Genomic DNA, 22110 nt, shown 5'->3' with positions numbered 1-22110 from the left:
GTTTTTTTTTTTTTTTTTACTTTATTTTATTTATTCTTATTATATGTATATATATACATTTTTTTTCTTTCTTTCCCGGGTCGTTACAGTCAAATATGATATATATGGTAAACCATAATTTAGAACTAAATATCCTTAACACCCCGAGCGTCAAATTTGAATGAACTTGAAGATTGGATCTGAAAAATTCAGAGAGAGGTCAAGAAACACTTCTTGTAAAGATGTTAGTAACCTGGTTCGGCAGAGACGTCTGGTTGGGCAGTATAATATTTTTTTGGCCATCGAAAACTGCAGAGAGTTTATCGGGCAACGATGATGCTGTCTTGGCTTCGACAAGAATATGACTAACCCACAAAGTATGAAAGGAAAGCCCAAAGGAAGAAGGAGAATAGACAGGCCATTTGAAGGGCCTTGCTCAAGCTTCAAATAGAATGAAAGGGAAAAAAAAAAAGGAAAATTTCCATAAGAATTACCGCAAATCAAAAATTGGAAGATATAAAAATTGCAATTAAAAATGGAATGGAAATGAAACTAGAGAGAGTATGGAAACAGAGGATGAAGAACCATCACCAATCTAAGTATTGAGAAGTATTGAAACAACTATCGGGTGTGGACTATAGAGACGCAAGGGGAGGCTTCAGAATTAAGGCAAAGAGTCTATTATGAGAAAAGGGCAAGAGAGAGAAAGGGTTGGATGGTGGCTATGAAGAGATGAACAAGAGAAGAAGAAGGGGGCAGAAACAAAGAATGCAAGCTCTGGGGTGTATTTTATACAAAGAAAGAAAGAGAGGGGCGGAACCAAGGTACTTGAGTTTGCCTACCTATTCTAGTGGCTATCCAAGTTAGTTTCTTCATCAAAGTTGTGTTGATCTGGCATTCATGAAACTCTAGATTCAATCTTCATGAATTATAAGTCAATGTATAGAGAGTTATTAGTTGAAGAAGACAACGTACTTACCATTCGAATTTCTCCTCTTGATTTATGGCTTTTTTGAGCTTTCCTCTCCTCTGTATCATCTGGAGAGGAAAAAATATATATATATATTCACTAATGACCTTAAATTTCTCGATTAAACATATAGTTGTTTAGATTGTTTCAAATTTATTGGTTGACTTGATCCAAAGTTATAGAGCTCTAGGTTTCTTGAGCAAACATGTTTCTTTCAAAAATGTACCAAATTGCTTATCCAAATTTAATTCCTTCAAATGGTCAAAGATACGGTGGTTATCAGCCTTCTACTCCTTTATTAAAAAAAAAACATGCTGCTTGTAGTTGTAGAAAATAAATTGTATAAGTTCAAACACTCTAATTTCCTCGTATAGGGGTGGAATAGAAAATTCAAAATCTTAAAAATTTTTATTAATTGGGACTTGAATGAATACTTCTATTTTAGTGGGTTTCTCGAGTGGCTTTCTTTAAGAAAGTTATAGAGAATCTTCCTACAAAACTAAAGGGACAAGGATGAGCCTCTCAAGTGCACTATGGCATAAAATTTTGAGAAAATTTTGGGTTCTTATTGGAAAAATGGTTGGTTAGTTCTTGAAATTTTGAGATTCTTTTCCAAATTGTCAAAGAAGTGAAGTGGAGAAAAAGTAACTATACCACTAAAAAATTTAAATTTAATATGCATTATAGAGTGGCGAAAATGGATTTAAAATGTAGGCTGAATCTTAATTTTAGAGCTCGAGAATCTACGACGTTTGTTACAAACTTGCTCAATCAAAACATGCAATTCGATCATGGCAGCTACTCATAGGTTTTAAATATAATTAAAGCTTATGTTTCTAATTTAATTTTTTTAATATTTTTTATTAATTTTATTTTTTTTCTAACCTGTGTGATTGATAATTTAAAAATATTCTTTTATTCACTTAAATATTTGAATGTTTCGACTTCATGTACTATATTATCTTGTCTTAGTCCTTCACACCTTTTCATTTATACTCGAAACCAATTCGAATCTCAACAACATGTGTTTTCCAACTTTCTCCTATGATGTGGAAGGCCGACAACTCTAAACTATATAAGGCATTGGTCATGTCTTCAAAAGGATGACTTAATAGTTAATCACGTTGGCTTATCCAAATTTTGAATCACGTGGGTTTTGGGCCTCGGGTCACAGATAGGAGATAGGGCTGACCCAATGTAACGCCCAAAAAAAAAAAAAAAGTTAGCTAAGTCAACAAAGGGGCAAAAATGTCATTTTGCCCCTCCAGCTAACAAGGGTTCAACGAAAACCCCATCAAACCTGCTGCAAAAGAAAAAAGAAGTTAGAGAGAAAATTGAGAGGAAACCGAAAAGAGTAGCGGCAAAGTTTCATCGAAATCCACCTTCAGACGAGACCTGTACAAGGATCGATAGGCTAGCGAGGCTGACACTCCGTCAAGATCCAAAAACATTTCGCGAGGTAAAGTTCTGAACGACATTTTTCAGATCTGAGCTTTTTCTATGTAAATCGAGTCCTAAAATGTTGATATATTTACCTAGGAATAACTCTACACACGATTTGTGAAGAAGTTTGGTCGAAATCTCGATCCAAAGGCGGAGAGTCGACAATCGTTTGAGAACGGTCAACGAACTTCTGACGCTCTTAACTCATCTGTAGTTAAGCAAAAATTATGAAAAAAATATCGGGATGTAGCCCATAACACGATCTAGAACCTTGTTGAAGAAACCATATCGATCCGGACTCCGAATAAAAAGATATGAAAATCGAAAATTGGTTCTATATTACAGATTGCAGGAGAGAGAGAGAGAAGTAGGAGAAGAAAAAAAATTTGAGTCACATGTCGGCCGACAAGCAGCGAAGTGCGGCTCGGCAAGCGTCGGACACGCGTCGATCGTCGGCTGGAGCAACACAGCTCTTGTGAAACGACAACACGTGTTGCCTGCAAACCTTGAGTCGAACTGGACCGCCCGACCAATGACTGTGCAAAAGCAGCCGCGCGTGGTAGTTGCGCATGTGGCCTGCGACTGACACATTTCCTTGCACGTGGTTGGCGCATAGCCAACGTGTGAATGCGCATGAGATGCCCATTTTTTGCCCGTTCGCCTCTATTTGCTTGATTTTTATCCCGATACTAGCTTTAATACTTTTTTTTTTTTTTTTTTTTTTGTGAATAGGGACCTAATTGAAGAAAATCAGTATTTTTGGACACCTCACGAGCATAGAAACGCTAGCAAATGGGCACGCGTCAACCAGGAAGTCATCACCCGATGTTTAGGAAGAAATACTTGTAGGATTCGCTTGGACTGCATGCATGCTAGTTATTTGCCTTAAGTGGTAGCCTCTTATGACTAATTGTTATGAGCTGATGATGTGTAATATTATGTGAAGTTTTGGGTGAATTATCTGAGCGTGCGATCATGCTTTAAATTTTTGTTGTATGTATGCATGTGTTTAATTCAGGTTGGAGTTGTGTATTCCGCATTCCAGGTGCTTGATGGATGACTTCACCCCATTGAGTGCAAACGTCGCGTTCTTGGTGCTTGATGGCCTCACTGAGCCTACGTGCCTAATTTTGTTGTATTATGATGTTTGACGGCGTTTGCATGCACACTCTATTTTTTGCCCGATTCCTTGCGCGATTCTCTCGCGACATTTCTCTCTCCTCTGTTTGTCATTTTCGATGCCGATTTTCGTCCTTTTTCTTCCTCTCTGTTTGCCTTCCTTCCTTCCTTTCCAGATTTTCGTGACTTAAAAGTGCCTATAATCACATATCTATGAACGTTTAGGAAACTTAAAATCTTGACCTCGTTTACCGACGACGACGCGTATGAAAATGGCACAAAACGTAACTTAGGTTGATGTGCAGTCGTTGAGACTCTCTTTAACGGTATAACTCGGGTGTTTTGACGTCAGTTTGATCGTCTTGAATTTTTTATCATGATCACTTAATAACTCGGCTTTTCTTATTTTCTTTTTTTTTTCCTTTAACATCTATGATTCAAAATCTAAAAATATTCTTTTATTCACTTAAATATTTGAGTGTTACAACTTCATGTACTACTAGTACATGATTATTTTGCCCTAAATCCTTCCCACTTTTTTCATTTATACTAAAAATAAAAATAATAAAATAATAAAATAATAAAAAAAAAAGTTAGTTTTAAGTTAATACAATTTTTTTTTTTTAACTACTTAAGGTTTATTAAGTTAAAAAAAAAACAACCACTTCTATCATTTAATATCACTTATGGAAAGGTATTTAACCTTTATTAATTAAATAATTATAAATTCTATCAAAATTAATGGAGCACATCTAGGGTAACAACCCACGAAAAAATTGATGCGTTAATAGTTTTAATGTTTGTTTTAATTATGTCGAAAAAAATAGCATTCAATCATGTAACTTTTCGTACATTTTAAGTGATACAACCGACTTAGTTTAAGAGCATAAATTATTTTCAAAAAACAAAAGTTAAAATAATCTTAACATATTACGAATTAGAAAATTTGTGTATAAGACAAAAATTATCATTCTATGAACCTTCTAGGAAAGCAAATTTAGTATTCATACTAATTTTTAATATTTATTTAATTAATTAAAATTTAGTTTAGCTAAATTTAATTTTGATAAAGAAAATTAGCTAGTTTGCCCGAGAGGTTAAGGGGGAAGACTTAAGATCTTCTGCACATAAATGCGCATGGGTTCGAACCCCATAGCCAGCATTAGGATAAAACAAGTTGAAAAGATGTGTGTGTTAGTATGTGGAGGCGTCTTTATTTAAAAATATTTTTTTCTGTAAAGTATTTTTTCAATTTCCGCTCTATATAATAAAATTAATGTAATATCTTTTAAAGTATTTTTTGAATTTCCACTCTATATAATAAAATTAATGTAATATCTCTAGTTTTTAATTTATAAAAAGTATTGATAAAAAGCTAAGAAAAAGTCAACCGCATACATCTAGTGTAGTGGTATCATAGTACCCTCCCACGAACTTTTCAGATGTGCATTTTTCAAGCTTGTAGATTAATCGTCTAATTTATTAGATGCAATAACAAGCCATAGAATTGGCTAATGGTACACATCTAGTGTAGTGATATCATTGCACCCTCCCCGGTACTGACCGAGGTTCTATTCCTCGAATGTGCATTTTTTAAGCTTACTTGTAGGTCAATCGTCTAATGACTTAGATGAAATAAGTACCCTCCCACGGTGCTGACTGGGGTTCTATTCCCTCCATTTTTCAAGCTTACTTATAAGTCAATCGTCTAATAACTTAGCCGTTTATTCCTAATCTAAGGGCGCGTGCTCTGAGAAAAAAAAACCCCCTAATGGGCTCCTATAAGAGTAGTGATGAAATAAGTATCCTCCCAGTGTACTGACCGGAGTTCAATTCCCCGGATGTGCATTTTTCAAGCTTACTTATAGGTCAATCATCTAATGACTTAGCCACTTATTCCTAATCTAAGTGCACTGAAAAAAGAAACTTTATAGTCCAACTAAAACATACCGTACTTCTCACATGGATGTGCGCATCTAGTGTAGTTGTATCATAGTACCCTCCCACGGTACTAACTGGAGTTCGATTGCTTGTATCTGCAATTTTGAAGCCTACTTGTAGGTCAATCGTTTAATGACTTAGATGAAATAAAGATACTTGAAATAAGTGGCTAAGTTCCCTAGCCTACTTGTGGTAGGTCATAACTTAGATGAAATAAAGAGATTAGAAATAAGTGCCTAAGTTGCTTGAGAAGCCTTTTATAATAATAGTAGCGAAGAGGCTTAGAGTTATGGGCACATAACTTTATGGTCCAACTAAAACACACCGTACTTCCCACCTGATGTGCACATCTTGTAATAGTCCAAAAATAAATAAAGAAGTAAAGAAATAAAAATAATTATAAAAATAGTTAAAATAATAATATTAATTAATTAATTAATTAATTTTTTTATAAAAAAAAACAACATTTCCCCACTTCTCTCCACTAACCTCTCATCCCTCCCCACATTTATCTCTCCTCAACCCATCCCCGGAAAGTACAAAAAGAAAAAGAAAAACAATAATTGTCAGATTTTCTTGAGAAAAAAAATGAGAATGACTTTACCCAGTTGAGATTTACAGGAGATTTACCTAGATAGAACTGATCAATAAGGTATATATTAAATCTTCATTTTCTTCTATCCTATTTTTTTTTAGAAATCACAACCAATTATAGTTATATCTTCATTGAATTATTACAATGATCTCGAGTTAGAAACTAAATGTCAATCATTTGTACGATTCTAGTCAATCACGTGTCAGATTAGTAATATTAGATTAAATTTTTATTATTAGCCAAATGAATAGATTAAGATAGATAGATTAACTTTTTATCATTAGCCAAATGAATAGATTAAAGATAGAATGGTCAAGAAAACTTCTGGATAGGAAACAGAGATAAGGAAATATTTGGAAACAGAGATCACTAGAAATTTGGAATGCATGAGAACATAATTAAAAGTTCTCATTAAAAGGAAACAGATAAAAAACATAATTAAAAGGAAACAGATAAAAAAAATTAGGGAATTAAAAACCACAAACTAAATATAGAGGGAGAGGTAAATATATTGAGTAGTAAAGCCATAATAACTTGAAAGAGCTGTATCTACTTTCTTATACAACATTATTATGAAAAATAAGATTTTTAATAAAAGTATAATTACATAATAACTTGAAAGAGTTGTATCTACTTTTTTATACACAATGAAAAATAAGATTTTTAATAAAAGTATAATTATAGATATATAACATTTCAGACTTTTAACAATGGACCAATGTAAATTAGAGAAATAATGTTTGTAGAGTTCAAACCTGAAACTAATGTCATGGGCTCATATAGGTTGACTCGAATTTCAAAGGACGGAATCGAACTTTAATTAAAGATATATTCGTGACAACGACTTAAGCTAGCCAGGTAAGTGACCTTACTATCGGCATAGTTATATTTTGATGTTGACACGTACCCTGTGGTTCTGCACGTGTCATATATATTGATATGTGTGAATTGTCTGTGGATCGATATACTTCCTATATGTTATGTATATGTTATAATATGTGAATTGTATGATAATAGTTACTATAAAATGTGTTCAAGGATATGTTTGAGATAGGATACAAGAAGGATGCACAAAACGAAATGTATCGATAGGAGTAAAATATGTTCACGAAACGTTAAGGTTAGGTTACATACCGGAGTGGTATGGATAAGAGAGATTGATTGAAGAATACGGTTAGGTTACCAGTAGAAAGGGATAGGTTTGTGATAGATTGATAGAACGATAGCGTTAGGTTAAGTTCTTGTGATGATATGACTAAGGTACATTCACGTAATGATATGTTTGTGATAGGTATAAGAACGTTAAGGCTATGATAAGTTAGAGAATGATATGACTATGAAGTTCTTACGTTATTACTTGTTTATGATCTGATACATTGTGATGCAATATGTCATGGTATGATGTGCATATGATGAAATGTTATGTTAAAGGCATAGAACGTTATGTTAGGTCTCTTAAATTGTGTGTATACAGCATGATATGAATGACATGAAATTACGATAAATGACATAAAATATAACCCCATTAGAATTATGTATGATTTGAGAATGGAATAATGAGAAACAATATGATATGAATGATGAACGATATCTGAAACGATATGAAAAATGATATGATATGTACTTAATACTAGCGGAGTTGTATTAAAGGATAATGAAATTGTAGAAGTAGTGGGGACCTCATGCATTATGTGTGTTCATGCATCTGGGGGGATACCCCTATCCCATCACGAGGGTACGGACGTGTACATCCAATGGCAGGACAACGATCGTTATGCTTTGCATAGCGCTACCGTGACGGTTACTAGTTCTAACGGGTCCCGACATAAGGAGCTCCCAGAGTATGCCTACCGGATAAGGATAGTGGCCCAGCGGTGTGTGAACTAGCTGGTGAGCCCATACTCACACGTATGAGTTGTGTGTAGAGTATATGGTACACATCCACGATTACCCGTTAGGACAGCACCATAGGAAAAACAAAACAAAACAAAACGAAAGATATGTCCCATCATTTCATTGCATGTGATTGTTACATTTAACCCCAATAGTGGGGTCACCTACTGAGTATTTCTTTAAATACTCAAGCCATGTGCTACTAGATTTTTCAGGTTAAAGCAAGGCATTCCTGTACGGCTGACGACGGCATCGCAACTCGAGATCATGGCACATGCATAGGATAGTGGTATTTATTTTCTTAGACTTAGGCTAGAATAGGATGTTTTAAACTTAAACGCTTATTTATTTTATTTCGGGTCTTTTGTTGTGTCGTTTTAAAGATGTTTTCGAAACACGTAAGTCCATGGCTATGTTTCAAGTCGTTAGTTTCTCATGGACTCTTTCTATATATACATGAAATAGGACACAAGCAAAAATTAAGAAGAAAAGAAGAACCGTGAAGCATTGAATTAATGACTTCACAATGCTAGACTCTAGCGTGAAAACCCTAATTGAGTTATTTCTAAAAATCGACATGCCATGATTTTGAAAAGTTACTATGACAGTTAAAATTTGATTATTTTGAAATAGATGAGAATTTAAAGAGCAAAATAATAATAACAATAATAATAGTTTCCCTCTCGGCCATTTTTGGTATATTTTTCATCAGGTTACAATTAACAAAACTTTGACCTAATTTCTCATGCTACACTCTTTCTACATATACAATATAATAAAAATTAAGAAAAAAAAGAACTTTTTACCATGACCTGACAATGCAAAACCATAATATGAAAACCCTAATCGAGTCATCTTGAAAAGTTACCGTAAAAAAAATTGATCATTTTAAAGCATATGAAAAGCAAACGCACAAAAAAATGGTTTACATGTCGGGTCATTTTTGCAATATTTTTCGTTAGATTATAATTCGATGAAAAAAAACTAAATTTTGGTCAATATTTTGAAGAGTTATAGTATGATTATTTCCTCGCAAAACCTTATTAAACATGTTTTCGATATTTTTCGTTAGGTTACAATTGTGTTAACTTATCTATTTCCTTATGAAATGAGATTTAAACAAATGGGTCAGCAAAATCAAAGATAATGCAAGTTGCATGCTTAATGTTCATCTGATAGAACACATAGCAGCCAATGAATATAAGATCAACTATAACTAACGACAGCGAACACTAGCCCGCCATCTTGAACGCCTGAGATATCGGTATCAATCATATTCGTCGTACCCATAATCATGTTCATAGCTGTATGGTTCTTCCATATTCTCATAATAGAGACCAGAACCATATGTTCCATCACCATCATAATCATTTTCCTGTTCCGGTTCACCATGTTTGAACTCTGTGGATTCAAATTCTTTGGTTTCATCTTTTGTCTTATCGGTCTCTCCAGCCTCCTCTGTGCGTTTCTTCTTCGCCGAAAGCTCTGTACCAGCCTGCAATGTAGATCACAGTACAATATCAATTAATGAAGAAATCCATAGCCATGACAAGAAAGTTATTATAATAGAGAATTGCCTTGTTTTACTGAAGAATTTACTAAAAGTTCCAGGTTTGGAAATCAGAGCAATAAGAACACTATATAAACCTCAAATGCAAGATATTTACCCTAATTCACAAAAAAAAATATATGTATAGGATATAAACAACTTTCAACTCTCAAGAAGAAGGTTAACTACAAGTAATTTTGTTTTACCTAGTATCCTTTTGTGTTATGTCCCTATTTCAAATGCCAAAATAAGTTCTAGGAATGGTGGTGAAAGTAAGTCCAGGAAAACCTCAAAATTTGAGAGCAAGTCTGTGATTTCCTCGTTTACTCGGGTGATGATGAACAAAGATGTGACGACCCAGATCCACCGCTAGCAAATATTGTCCTCTTTGGGCTTTCCCTTTTGGGATTCCCCTCAAGGCTTTAAAACGCGTCTGCTAGGGGAACGTTTCCACAACCTTATAAAGGGTGATTTGTTCTCCTCCCCAACCAATATGGGACATTACAATCCACCCCTCTTCGGGGCCTAGCGTCTTCGCTGGCACTCGTTCCTTTCTCCAATCGATGTGGGACCACTACCAAATCCACCCCTCTTTGGGGCCAGTGTCCTTACTGGCACACCGCCCCGTGTCTACCCCCCTTCGGGGAACAGCGAGAAGGCTAGCACATCGTCCGATGTCTGGCTCTGATACCATTTGTAACGACCCAGATCCACCGCTAGCAGATATTATCCTCTTTAGGCTTTCTCTTTCGGGATTCCCCTCAAGGCTTTAAAATACGTCTGCTAGGGGAAGGTTTCCACACCCTTATAAAGGGTGATTTGTTCTCCTCCCCAACCAATGTGGGACATCACAAAAGATGTTACCATTTTTTTTTTTTTTTTTTTTTTTTTTGGGATAGAGGGAGTCGTGTAAGCTTGGATAATTATTTCACAAAATTCGCTAGAGAGGAGGTTTTGTTCGTTTTCTTTTTTTTCTTTTTAGTTTAACATGTGGGGTTGAGAGAATTGAACTTCTTGGTCAAAGACATATATCAACTATATCTAAACAAGTTGAGTTACGCTCAGGTTAGTAGATATTTTGTGCCGCCCAGAGGCCATGGAAGAGGAAAATGAGGAAGGAGACGACTACCTATTAGAGGTACAGGAAGAGGTGAGGCTAAAGAGAGCCAATCTCGAGAAGGATTAGTAACTAGGACAGAATTGAACCTCTTGGTCAAGAACATATATCTAAACAAGTTGAGTCACGCCCAGGTAGCAGATGTTTTGTTTTTCACCAGTGATGTATGCTAAGTTGCAAACAAGTTGAGTTACGCTTAGGAATGTCACAACTCCTCTTTAGTTTTATTCCCGTTTCCCTCTTCTTACCGTGTTTGTTCATTGTTTATGTAATATATTAAATTATAATGTGGAAAGCCCATGTTGGAAGAATGCAGACCAAATGTATGTATATATATATTTTGACTATTAGTGAAATAAAAAGGTGCAATATAAACATACAGATTCATCGAAGAGTTTGTCGAGCACATCATAGTTGATTTTCGAGCTGAGTCTCTGCACAGAAATAAGCAAAGAAAACACCACTTTCAATTAAATCAGAACAAACTCTGCCAATGTTCTGTAATCTAAGAACTAAAAAATGAATTTATGATTTCAAGTAAGACCTTTTTATTTAACATTTGTCGGGTGGCTTCTGCTGCTGTTTGTGCAGGAGACACATTTTTGGCATCTGCAGCTCGTTTTCGTTGTCTTTCCTGCAAATAAGAATCAAGAATCAAAATAAAAACTCTGGCTAAGAGATTAAGACAAGGGAACAAAGATGCAATGTCCTCTTCTATATTAAAAAATCAAAAGGAGTACAAAGATGAACAAGTGAACGGCAAAAGTGAGAGAAATAAAGACAGAAACCTTTCTAGATTTTGCAACAGCAGCGGCTGCAGCATCTGCAAGATCCTTTGCAGCCTTCATATCTTCTGAACAATTTTCGAAATTGGCCTCATAAGCCTTCTTCGCAGCAGCAGCAGCTGCTTCCTTAACTGCTTGTTCCTGTAAAAAGTATGAACAGTCTACAGATATCAACAACGAATTGGCTTGTAATGAATGAAAATATGTACCTCAAGATACTCCCGGTTCATCTCTTCCCAAATTATCTTTTTGTAATGTTTCTCCTCCTCATTGTGAAGATAACCGTCAACCTATGCAATATATTGTCATTTGAGTGCTAATCCATTAAGTCTATAATGAAGACAAAAATATTGAAAAATTCAATATATATAAGATCAGTTATTTCAAGAGGACACAAAATTGAACGGTATGTATACATCATAATCAAGTGTGCTTGTGGGCACTCAATATTCAATTCTTGTGGAATAAGGAAGAAAGTATCCACCAAAAAGCAAAACCCTTATATGCCCCCCAGAACTTCCAAGTATCGACTTAACCCAGAAAAATCCAAGCACTGAAAAAGTTGTCCCACAGAATCTGAAAAGAAAATGTCTAGAAACTACAACAGAATGATCGAAACAGATAACCTTTCGTTCCAAAACAGCCAACGCAGAACAGTCCAATGGGCGAAGGGACAAGAAGTCCCTTCCCCTACAAAATTATAAAAAGGTATTCCAATCTAAATTAAAAGAATGATAGATCAAGTTAATTAAGATAAAAGATCATAGGTAATGTTGACAGGAAAGTGGCAGGCAAGTCTTAACATAGATAGATACACCTGATTTCCAAATGAAGAATTAAAATGTAAAGTAAAACTATAGCATCACAATATAGTGCATCCACAGGATTTTCTTGCATTTCCTTCTACATTGCACATAGAGTGCTAGGTATTGAGTCGGCGCGATGGATAATATATAATAAGCTTCAATTTTCCCAAACAGGCACTCGGGAGTTGGCACGAATGACACTCATTCCTCTAGAAAGTAGTTACGTTTTAATTTTTTGGTCTATAAACTATGGTACATTTTTTTCCAACCTTCTATGCAGATCTTAATAGCAAATGAACTTTAATAAAATAAAATAAAAGAAGAAAGAAAGAAACCTCAATATCATCAATATCAGACCAACTTTCTGATTCATCTGAAGCACAGGTTCTCAGGCCATCATCTCCAAGTTTATTAACAACATCATCAAGTTCCGTTTGCTCATCTGCAGCTCCTGAATTATCAATTTTTCAAGTAACATTTTACACTCAGACAACGAGAAACGGATTATAGGAACAGACAACAGCACTTCTTAATGATTTTCTTAGCTACCCTGGTGTAAATACTCCTCGTTTTAATTGGTAAATCTATTGAATCACTTTTGTCCAATTGGAGAAGTCTTCTGCAACTCTTTTGGCTTGGGTTTTTTTTTTTTTTTTTTTTTTTTTTTATCACTTTGGTAAATTACATACATGAATGAAATTGAAAACAACTCTCAACGCATCATGAAGTTGAGCTTTGCATCTTACCCATCTTACCTTTTGCTGCATCAGCTTCTTTAGAACTATCAGTTTTTGATGCATCTGCTGCATGTAAATTGTCCAATTCTTTTTCGATCTATAAAAGAACAACATTTAAGAGAGATGTAAATGGGTGGAATCTCAATGAGTATATCTAACCAAAGAACCATGTTTCCATAACATCACCGATTCAAATTACATGCATATTTTGAAGATCAGAACTAAAGTGAGTTCATTTACAATTATGAAACTTCGTACTAGCTTTCATTTCATTTTATGTAATTCAATTGTAATACCCCAATTTTCAGTTTCTACTCTTGTGTTTGTAGTGCACCTCATTCACTTCCTCATTCACTTTAATTAAAAATAAAAATAAAAACCTTTTTTGGCCCTTATGTCAAGCTCACACTAGCAGCTTGATTGTAAACATAATTTGCCTTTGCTTACTTTTGATAGGGGGACAATCAACTCTCTTTCGGTGCAACTGCAATACAACCCTCTAACTTAGACCTTCACGTGCCACCTCCAAACCTCACTCAGTACTTGCCTTACCCACTGGTCAATTGATATTGATGCACCTTGCTTGGTGGGTTCACAAGCCTACCATTAAATATCTTCTAGTGGCACCAGTAATAAGATGCAATTTATTTAAAAATAAAGCCCAATAACAATCTTTGTAGTCTTAAAACTTCCAAGGATAAGCCAAAGTGAGCATAGCTCAAGGTAATTGACATGTGTTCTTGTCCTTAGAGACAGAGGTTCAAAATCACCATACCCTACTTGTTCTACTTGAGAAAAAAAAATCCGAAAATATGGTCGATCAATTTTAAAACGAAGAAATATCTAAATTTAAATTCATATTTAAGTGATTTACTCTTAGTCTAAAAAGCTAAGTTATTGAGATAGAATTAATTTCTTCAAGCAAACTTTTTAAAAATATTTATTCACCAAAATTTACCAATAGCACTAGAGTCATTAGCACCTTCTGAAGTAAGAAAATCATTCATAATTCTTGATGATGAAACCTAGAAGAAAAAGAAGGGAAAAAAAGGAGAGAGAGAGAGAGAGAGAGAATTCTGTTAAAGAAAACATTACATTGTTGCATGGGTTTAGTCCTTGTGAAAATTTGCCAATAGCACTAGAGTCATTAGAACCCTCCTCAGCCATTTCTTTTGCGAGTCTTTCTCTCTCAGCAGTTTGAAATGCTGGAGGATCTGCTCCCCCATCAAGTCCTCCGGAAAGCTCAACAAACTGCACCAAATTAGCTAGATCTTAAGAAAGTACAATTTACGTATCACTTTTTTACAGCATGGGAAAAAGAGGAAACTCACATCATCATAACAAATTCTACAAAGGCCAAGAGCATATGGCTTTGTGGTGTCATTCTTATGCACGCAAAGTACTTCATCACTCGATGAATTCAAGCCATTATTGGATCCATCAGTGCGCTCAGAGTTGCTTCCCTTGGCCTTGTCTGCCATGACAATAAATTCCTCCAACTAAACAAGGAAATAATCAAGGATCCTTATCAATACTCAGGTTTATACCCTAGTTTGAAAATAAAAGACATGCAGAATAAATTTACGAGCTTAGAATATAATTGGGTATTTTATTAACTATTGGCATCAGCAAAAACATGTTTCATTGAAATATCAGCATTTCCAGATGGAAGATATTCCCCAAGATCAACGTGCATGAAAAGGCTTGAACAAGAATAAAATAACATACATTTCCATATATAGATAAATAATAGTATAAACAAAAATACATAATAAAAATTTCATCATGTTGAGCTAGCAGTAGAGACATTTTTTTCCATATCAAATGATTCTTTATCCATTTTCAAAATATAAACATAAATAACTTAACTAATTTCAATGGAGTAGAAAAGATCAGACTCCTGTTTGACAGCATAAGAAAGGTAAGACTTACGAGTGAAATGAACTGGGAAGCAGTAACTAAACATACATTGCATCAAGAATCTCCATAAAGTACTTTTATCACCAAAAACTAAACCACTTCTTCTCAACCACAATCCCATATATCCTCAACTACACGAAGTTAAAGAATCTTAGCTTCACGTCAAATGCATTACAAGTTTCTCTCAAGTAAAACAGAACTTCACAAGAAAATAAGATCAACTAAAAGGATATTGATGACTATAAATAGTGTAATGCTAGCATCAATGATAACATGTATTAAACAATAATACACCACGTGATAGTAATGACCATCTCAAAGCAAATCAGTTACCGTTAAGCTGCCAGATTCAGTATTCTCGAACTCAATTAACCGCTTTGTCAATGTTGCATCACAAATATGCACAATCTTTATCTGAAATAAATTTAGGACAACATATATAAGACGGCAACAAATAATATATCAAAATAAGAAAAAATTACAATGTTAATTAACCAGGGTTATTTTAATTTTGACGTAAGAATGAGAAGTTTTTTTCTGGTTAAAAATGATTAGAACGCAATAAATAATTTACAGTCTAAATTGCAGGTTCAACATGCATTTTATCATATAACTAGGTTGTTTCTGCTGGTCAGTTAAAATAAAACTGAGCAATGTCTAACAACTAGACCCAATTCTTTTGTTAAGCATCGACAAAGTGGCATCTTCAAGTAAGCTGTTGAATCTCTCAGTATGGCCATCCATCGAGGATGGTAACTCAAAGATATACTTAGACTGGGCTCAAAAGCAAAAATGGCCTCGTCCAGAAAGTACCCACAAATCAGTTATCTCTAGAACTGACAATACTTGAGGGAACTCCGAAAATATTCACAACATGCAAAAGAAAAGCTGAGTTGTGGGGTTGTTTAAGTTTATTTCTTTTCCTATTTTTTCCAGCAACATCAAAATGTGAAACATCTTAGACCCAATAAAAACTTGGAACTTGATACTTGATAACTCAGGAGCTTCATCATTAGATAGGGGAGAAAATACTTGATACTCTTATAAAAAAAAAATATGCCATGGCTTTCCAACTTTCTTTATTAGTGGGAAGGATGACAATGTTTAACTTCTTTACATTGCCTTGGAGTCTCATAATTTCAGCAAAGACACCTTTCGGTTCCTAATATTTTGTGCCCAAAACAACTCACTGAACTACAACTCCTAGAAACCTTGTGTGAAAGAAGGCTAAGAACTAAATCCGAAATGGCATCCAACGGCCAAACCAACTTCTTTTTTAAGAAGACAATAGTGTAGGTAGTTGGTGAACCTCTTTGCGATCAACAAAGAACTATGTTCAACAAGTTCAAGAAACCCTACAAACAAAAAAAGCTAGGTCATTATTTTAGTCTTTTTCCAAGAAGTATTGTAGTTGTATCAATTAGTGGAGTTTTCTTGTTAAAGACAGCATTGCTCATTGTTTCATGATAGCACTAATTTTTATCATTCTTTGAGATAATTCAGTAATTTTTGAGATAATTCAGCATTGCTCATTGTAACAAAAAATTTAAATATACAATGAACATTGCTGAAGATTGACATGAATCCTAGACAATAGAACCAGAAAATACTACAACAAAAGGTAAGAGAAATATTCGTTCCTTATTTGATAAGTAAAAGATAAGGAAAAGAGCACAATCTATTTGGTAATCATTCAAGTTGAAAAACAATGTTCCTCATCAAAAAGAAGTACAAAAGGAAATATTAACACTGAACAATCAACATTACTTACAATGTCAGACTTGGAACACTTGACACCATGCGAAAGTGCAGATATGTATAAAGCCGCACCACATAGGCCACTAGGCTTTCTCCCAGTCTGAAAGAACCGTTAGGACCCAAAATCAACTTCAAAAAGAACCAACAAGAAGTTGATAGAAAATATGGTGGTTCCCATACCAGACCTGCATCCAATCACGCTTCATGCTGGTTATAATCTTCAATGCAGTTCTGGAAACCTCCTTTTTCATTCCATCGTCCTTTGTTCCTCCAAGCAAACCTAGGAACCATTTTGGTTATGACATCTCAGTACTCAAAATGTTAAATCTAAAACGTGCTAACATGGGATACAAATACACATAGCATTACATGTTAATTTCTAAAAAAAAAAGGTATGAGGCGGACACATTGGGCACGCATGATTTTTTAAATTATTTTTCAAATATATTTAAATATCTAGGACTTTAAAATATATTAAAAATGTAAATTTAACATCAAAACAACCAAAATAGTGAAAAATAAATTTAATGAAAAATTATATGCTGTCAAAAATTAGATAATCAAACAAAAAAAAGATAAACCTTGGCAAAGTGGTTCACTAATAGTAAAAACCAAGTAAAAGTGGAGGTTCAAACACATCACTTGTCCAAGGTTTGCATAAATCAACAACCCCCACGTTTTGTATCAAGAAGCACGTTTACAAGCTATTGACATTTTCCACTAAAGCCTATCGAGCTGAAAATCTAAATTGTCTTAATCAATATAGTTTTTACCATTGCTCATTTTCTTTTATACATCAATAGTTTCTTCTATTTATTAGGTTGTATTCTTCCTTTTTAATGTATGAAAGCAACTAGAGTCTGCCTTTTCTTCACACAAGAAAAAGCCACATAAACTTGCAACTCAAGTGACATAAAAGACTTACATTGAGTAAATTTGTCGATAAAAAGGGAAGGATCAACTGGCTTTTGAACAATAGGGTGCTCTTCAAGTCTTAGCACTTTACAAAGTTGCAAAAATACAGCGCCCAACACATAGCTGCAAAAAACTTCAAAGGTGTAACGATGCTAATATATATAAAAATAAAATAAAAAGTAATTAAGAAAAAACCAACAAATCAAAATACATATAGTAAGGGAAGAGAAACCTTACACATTTATCCTCAAATAATTTGAAAAGTCAATTAGAAGATATGGTTTATTCTTTTCCCTACATAACAAAATATAAGTTCGATATTAGTGCATCATTCATCATAATCATTCAACAAAATTTTGGTCCACCAAGATACATGCATGAGTCCATGCACATCTATAGGGAGAGCTGATAAACAGTGTGCATTTATGAACAAGGGTCTCAATAGAAATATTCCAAAATGTCCACTGAAACACAATATCCTGATGCAAAGTGAGAGGTAGGCCAATGGTTTGCCTAGGGCTTCAATTCTAATGAAATCCTCACGAAACAACGTTTTGGCATCAAATCAACGATAAAGTGCAACCAAAAACTGATAAATGGAAGACCCTTGTCCCAAAACAGGCTAAGTTGACACTTACCAACTCAATCTTCACCCCCTTCCTCGCTTATATTTTTCATGGATGTAAAAATTTAGTTTCCTTTTTCTTATAGGTAACAATTTAGTATTTGAACTTTAATCCATAACAATTTAGTACTTGTAGCTTAAAATTTGTTACGATTAACTCCCTTCACAGTATGTCATGATTTAGTCCCACCTATTTAAAATTTTAAAAAATTTAGTCCCTCATGAAAAAGTTCATAGAGTTGAAGTACATCCTATCTTTTACTTGATTTTAGTCCCTCTAATTTAAAAAACACATCAGATCCCAAGTGATTTATCAATCTATAAACACCACAATTCCTGCTACTATTTAGAATTTTCATAGTAGAGATTATATTGTCACAAAATTTAAATTAAAGGGGACTAAATCATTCCAGATTTTAACCAAAAGAACTAACTTGTTATTTACTAAAGTTGAAGGACTGAATTAAACTACAAGAATTAAATGATTACACATTAAATTTCAAATACTTAATTGTTACTTCAATGTAGCTTGTAAGTATAACGACCAGAGGTGTTTTTTTAACCTCTTTGCAATAAGAAAACATATATTCACTGCACAAAAAGAAAAGAAAAAAGAAGGGAGGGGCAGAGGAGCCCAAACCAAGGACAACTATTACATGAGTGCCTTCCAATGTAGAAACTAGAGTTGATCAAGAAATGATACAGTTACCAAATAAAAGTTTACATAGGTTCTCTAACATGAAGGACAAACCTATACAACACACAACACATAACACAAATACAGCATGACACATCACTTTCTAATATATGTACATAGGGCTAAACATGTTGAGGAAATATTAGTACCTTTATTGATAATGAAAGAACATTAGCAAATTTTTGACATGCATATAAGCACGTACATGAATATACATAAACACATACATATATGCATTCATTCATACATACATACATATATATATCATACACACACACACACACATATAGACATAGTGAGGGCACGCTAGATTTCATGTATTGCATTCAGGCCCAAGCAATTAGTTAATCTACCTATGCTACAAATCCCATTAAGTACAAGCAAGTCCCAACTTAATGCGACTTTTCATGACAGGGATTAACTTGTTATAAAATTTAAACTACAAGGAACATATTATTCCAAACCATAAACTACAGAGGGTATACTCTTACATATTAAACTTCATATACAAACCATTAACGAATTTTAAACTAAAGAGACTAAATTATTATACATTGAAGTTCTTGAATTAAACCATTACTTCAATGGAAGTACGAAGAAAAATATGTTCTTTAACCTTTTTTAATCAAAAGACCATATATTTAGTAGATAAAAGAAAAAAAAAGGAGGGGATGGGAAGGCTAGAGGAGCCCTGACCAAGAACAACTATTACATAAACACCTTCCAATCTAGATTGATCCAAGAAAAAGGAAAATTGTCAAACAAAACTTTATGTTGGTCATCAAGCATGCGGTTGTAACTTGTACATCTCTATACCTTAAGTCTAGTAGTGAGGAAAATGAGACAATCCCTCGCCCAAGATAAGGTTCCCAACTAAGCTTCACCATCATTGACTTCAGTATGCAAAAATCTTCAACTAAAACAGTTCGCCACAAATCTTTTACTTTGGATTTTCACCAACCTCTCCAACTCGCATTAGAGGGAGAGAGGAAACTCTTTTACTAAATTTAGTTTCTTATGCTCAAACTGTAAGTAGATTCAACAACTACAAATAATGGAAGGGTAGCAATGAGGTAAATAATGATCGTGAAAGCTTACTGACGAGCTTGGCTCAAAGGAGCTTTTGGATTCTTCAAAATACCTAGGTCACTATCATTTTTCATTTTTGACAAAGAACTTAGACAGTATCATTTTTCTTGTATTCTCTTATAATGGTAGTTGCGAAACGGGGATCTATTCACATCCTTACGAAATACATTAACACTGTGCAGAATGCCTATTTCAAAGGTGGGCATAGTAAGATAACTACATTGGTCTAATAGTCAAAGGGATACAGTGCAAATCCAAATGTCATTCGATCATGGGTTCAAACCACATAGCCACCTATTTAAATGCTTGTATGAATGTTTCGAGGCCAATTATTATAAATCCTACGAAGGTTTCTCATAAAACTTGTGCATAAATTGACTTGGACACTCACAACTATCTAAGAAATAAATAATACAATGACACATGGGAATGGATATAATGGTGGGCAGTAATTATGAACAGAAAATAACTTTTTGTGGAAAGCAATGGAACAATATACTAAGAAAAGAGGTTCAAATAGATAATCCCAATGAGATTATATCATTCAGAAGCATAGGCTTTTCATTTCCTGACAAGCTTCTTGGGGGTATCAAAAGAACTTGTTCACAAAAAAAATCCTTGCATGGCCTCATATTATCAAATCTAAATTGTCAATCAATGCAACAAAAATAAAATATATGATCAGCTTGAATAGATGTCAGGAATAATTGTAATTCAGGGAAGGCGAATCTCATACCGACAAGCAATGTAAAGGCAAGCAGCTTGAACAAACTCTGTATTGCGTCCACGGGTAAAATTTCTCTCTAATGCAATCTTCAGTACATTTAAAGGTGAAGAAACATCAATCCAATAAGTACATATGCACATATAAACATCACATACATAGGGCTCAGAGAAAAAGAAACCTTACTCTATAAAATGCCCCAGCTACACGAATTATTTCATCACTCTCACCCATGTTTAAGCCATTCCTCATATATCTCATATCATCAAAAGCTGATACAGGATAAGAAAGTTCAGATATACTTGGTTAATTTTGGAGAACCTAGGTCGTTTACACATGTTTATCATAAGAAGAGAAAGTAAGTCAAACAGCAAACCTCTACTCAATGTCCTTTCCCGTGAAGCCGAATAATTACTCTGAATAGATCTAACAAAATTTCCTGACAATTGACTCTGCAAAATTCATTCGGACATCAATATGAATATCATAGGTGAGGGTTGACAATTTTATGCATAATAACAGTATAATATATCTTTGAAAAACAACATAACTAGAATTTAAGTACCTGCCCTCCAGAATCCTTTGTAAAAGTAGGATCCTGAGAGAAATTGTAAAAATCCAACACCTTCCCACACATATCACAGTATCTATTAAACAAAGATACAAAAACACACAGAGAAAGCTAAGTAAGCATTGTCATATCATAAGCCAAATGTTCATAGATTAAATTTTAAAATAAATACTAACTGGAAACCGGCATTATCTCGAGACCCAGCAACATTTTTTACACAATTACTGCACCACACCATGTTGCAGTGTGTCACAATCACCTACAACGGTCGGAAAACTAAAAATTAATCGGTACAAACAACATAATAACAATCAAAAGAACGACGAATGATGCATAAATTGATCTTAAGAATCATGCATAAGAGAAAATCCAACCGAACTGAAAATTGCAAAAAACAAAAAAACTAGGTTTATGAATACAAACTGAAATTTCGAGTAAAGATTGTCCGACTGTCGTGTAAACAAAAAGGAGAAAGAAAAGTTTTGATTCTATTACGAAGTTGATTGAATCGAAGAAACAAAATAGAAGAACGACAAGAAAAAACTATCTCATTGGAGCAGACCTCGACAGCGGGCGAGATAGCGAGCGCGAGATAAGAAGATGGGGGTTTGCGCGGCGGTGGCGGCGGCGGCGGCGGCGTGAGAGGGGCGATCGAAAGAGAAGAAAATCAAAACGGCGGGCGATGCCGGTGGAATTCAGTTAATGGATTTCAGTTAGTTTTTCTTTTATAAACCAAATCAAACGCACGAACCCCACACTGACACTACCCACGTAATACTGCTTTGTTTTTAGGGTATCTTAATAAAAATATTAATTTAATCTTAAAAAAAAAAAAAAAAAAAAAAAAAAACCCCTAAATTTTTTATAATTTTAATAA

General features: G+C 34.3%; 1 protein-coding gene and 1 non-coding gene across 5 annotated transcripts; one reads left to right on the top strand and one right to left on the bottom strand.

The window, feature by feature from the left end:
* Positions 1–4590: 4590 nt before the first annotated feature.
* Positions 4591–4673, top strand: TRNAL-UAA. The gene has a single exon. It is a non-coding gene; the product is annotated as a tRNA-Leu (tRNA).
* A 4307-nt stretch (positions 4674–8980) lies between these two features.
* Positions 8981–21904, bottom strand: LOC111462077 (transcription factor IIIB 60 kDa subunit-like). Of its 4 annotated transcripts, none has more exons than XM_023105758.1 (20): positions 21784–21904; positions 21410–21495; positions 21228–21309; positions 21039–21114; positions 20849–20934; positions 20675–20751; positions 17765–17821; positions 17538–17650; positions 16798–16892; positions 16626–16712; positions 15188–15268; positions 14266–14433; positions 14030–14185; positions 12953–13031; positions 12533–12648; positions 11601–11681; positions 11395–11532; positions 11151–11240; positions 10987–11040; positions 8981–9435 (listed from the first exon to the last, which is right to left on the bottom strand). In XM_023105758.1, exons 2-20 carry the CDS (start codon positions 21469–21471, stop codon positions 9208–9210), a joined length of 1926 nt encoding a protein of 641 aa, XP_022961526.1. In that variant the 5' UTR covers positions 21472–21495; positions 21784–21904; the 3' UTR covers positions 8981–9207. The 4 variants fall into 4 exon arrangements, with proteins under 4 accessions (XP_022961526.1, XP_022961527.1, XP_022961529.1 ...); XM_023105759.1 differs by having other exon boundaries at positions 21410–21492; positions 21796–21904; XM_023105761.1 differs by having other exon boundaries at positions 21410–21509; positions 21796–21875.
* Between the last annotated feature and the right edge of the window lie 206 nt (positions 21905–22110).

This window comes from Cucurbita moschata, unplaced genomic scaffold (genome assembly GCF_002738365.1).
Source record: "Cucurbita moschata cultivar Rifu unplaced genomic scaffold, Cmos_1.0 Cmo_Scf00026, whole genome shotgun sequence".
Lineage (NCBI taxonomy): Eukaryota > Viridiplantae > Streptophyta > Magnoliopsida > Cucurbitales > Cucurbitaceae > Cucurbita > Cucurbita moschata.
The sequence above is the reverse complement of the archived record's forward strand: the minus strand, read 5'-3'. Positions and strand labels throughout refer to the sequence as shown.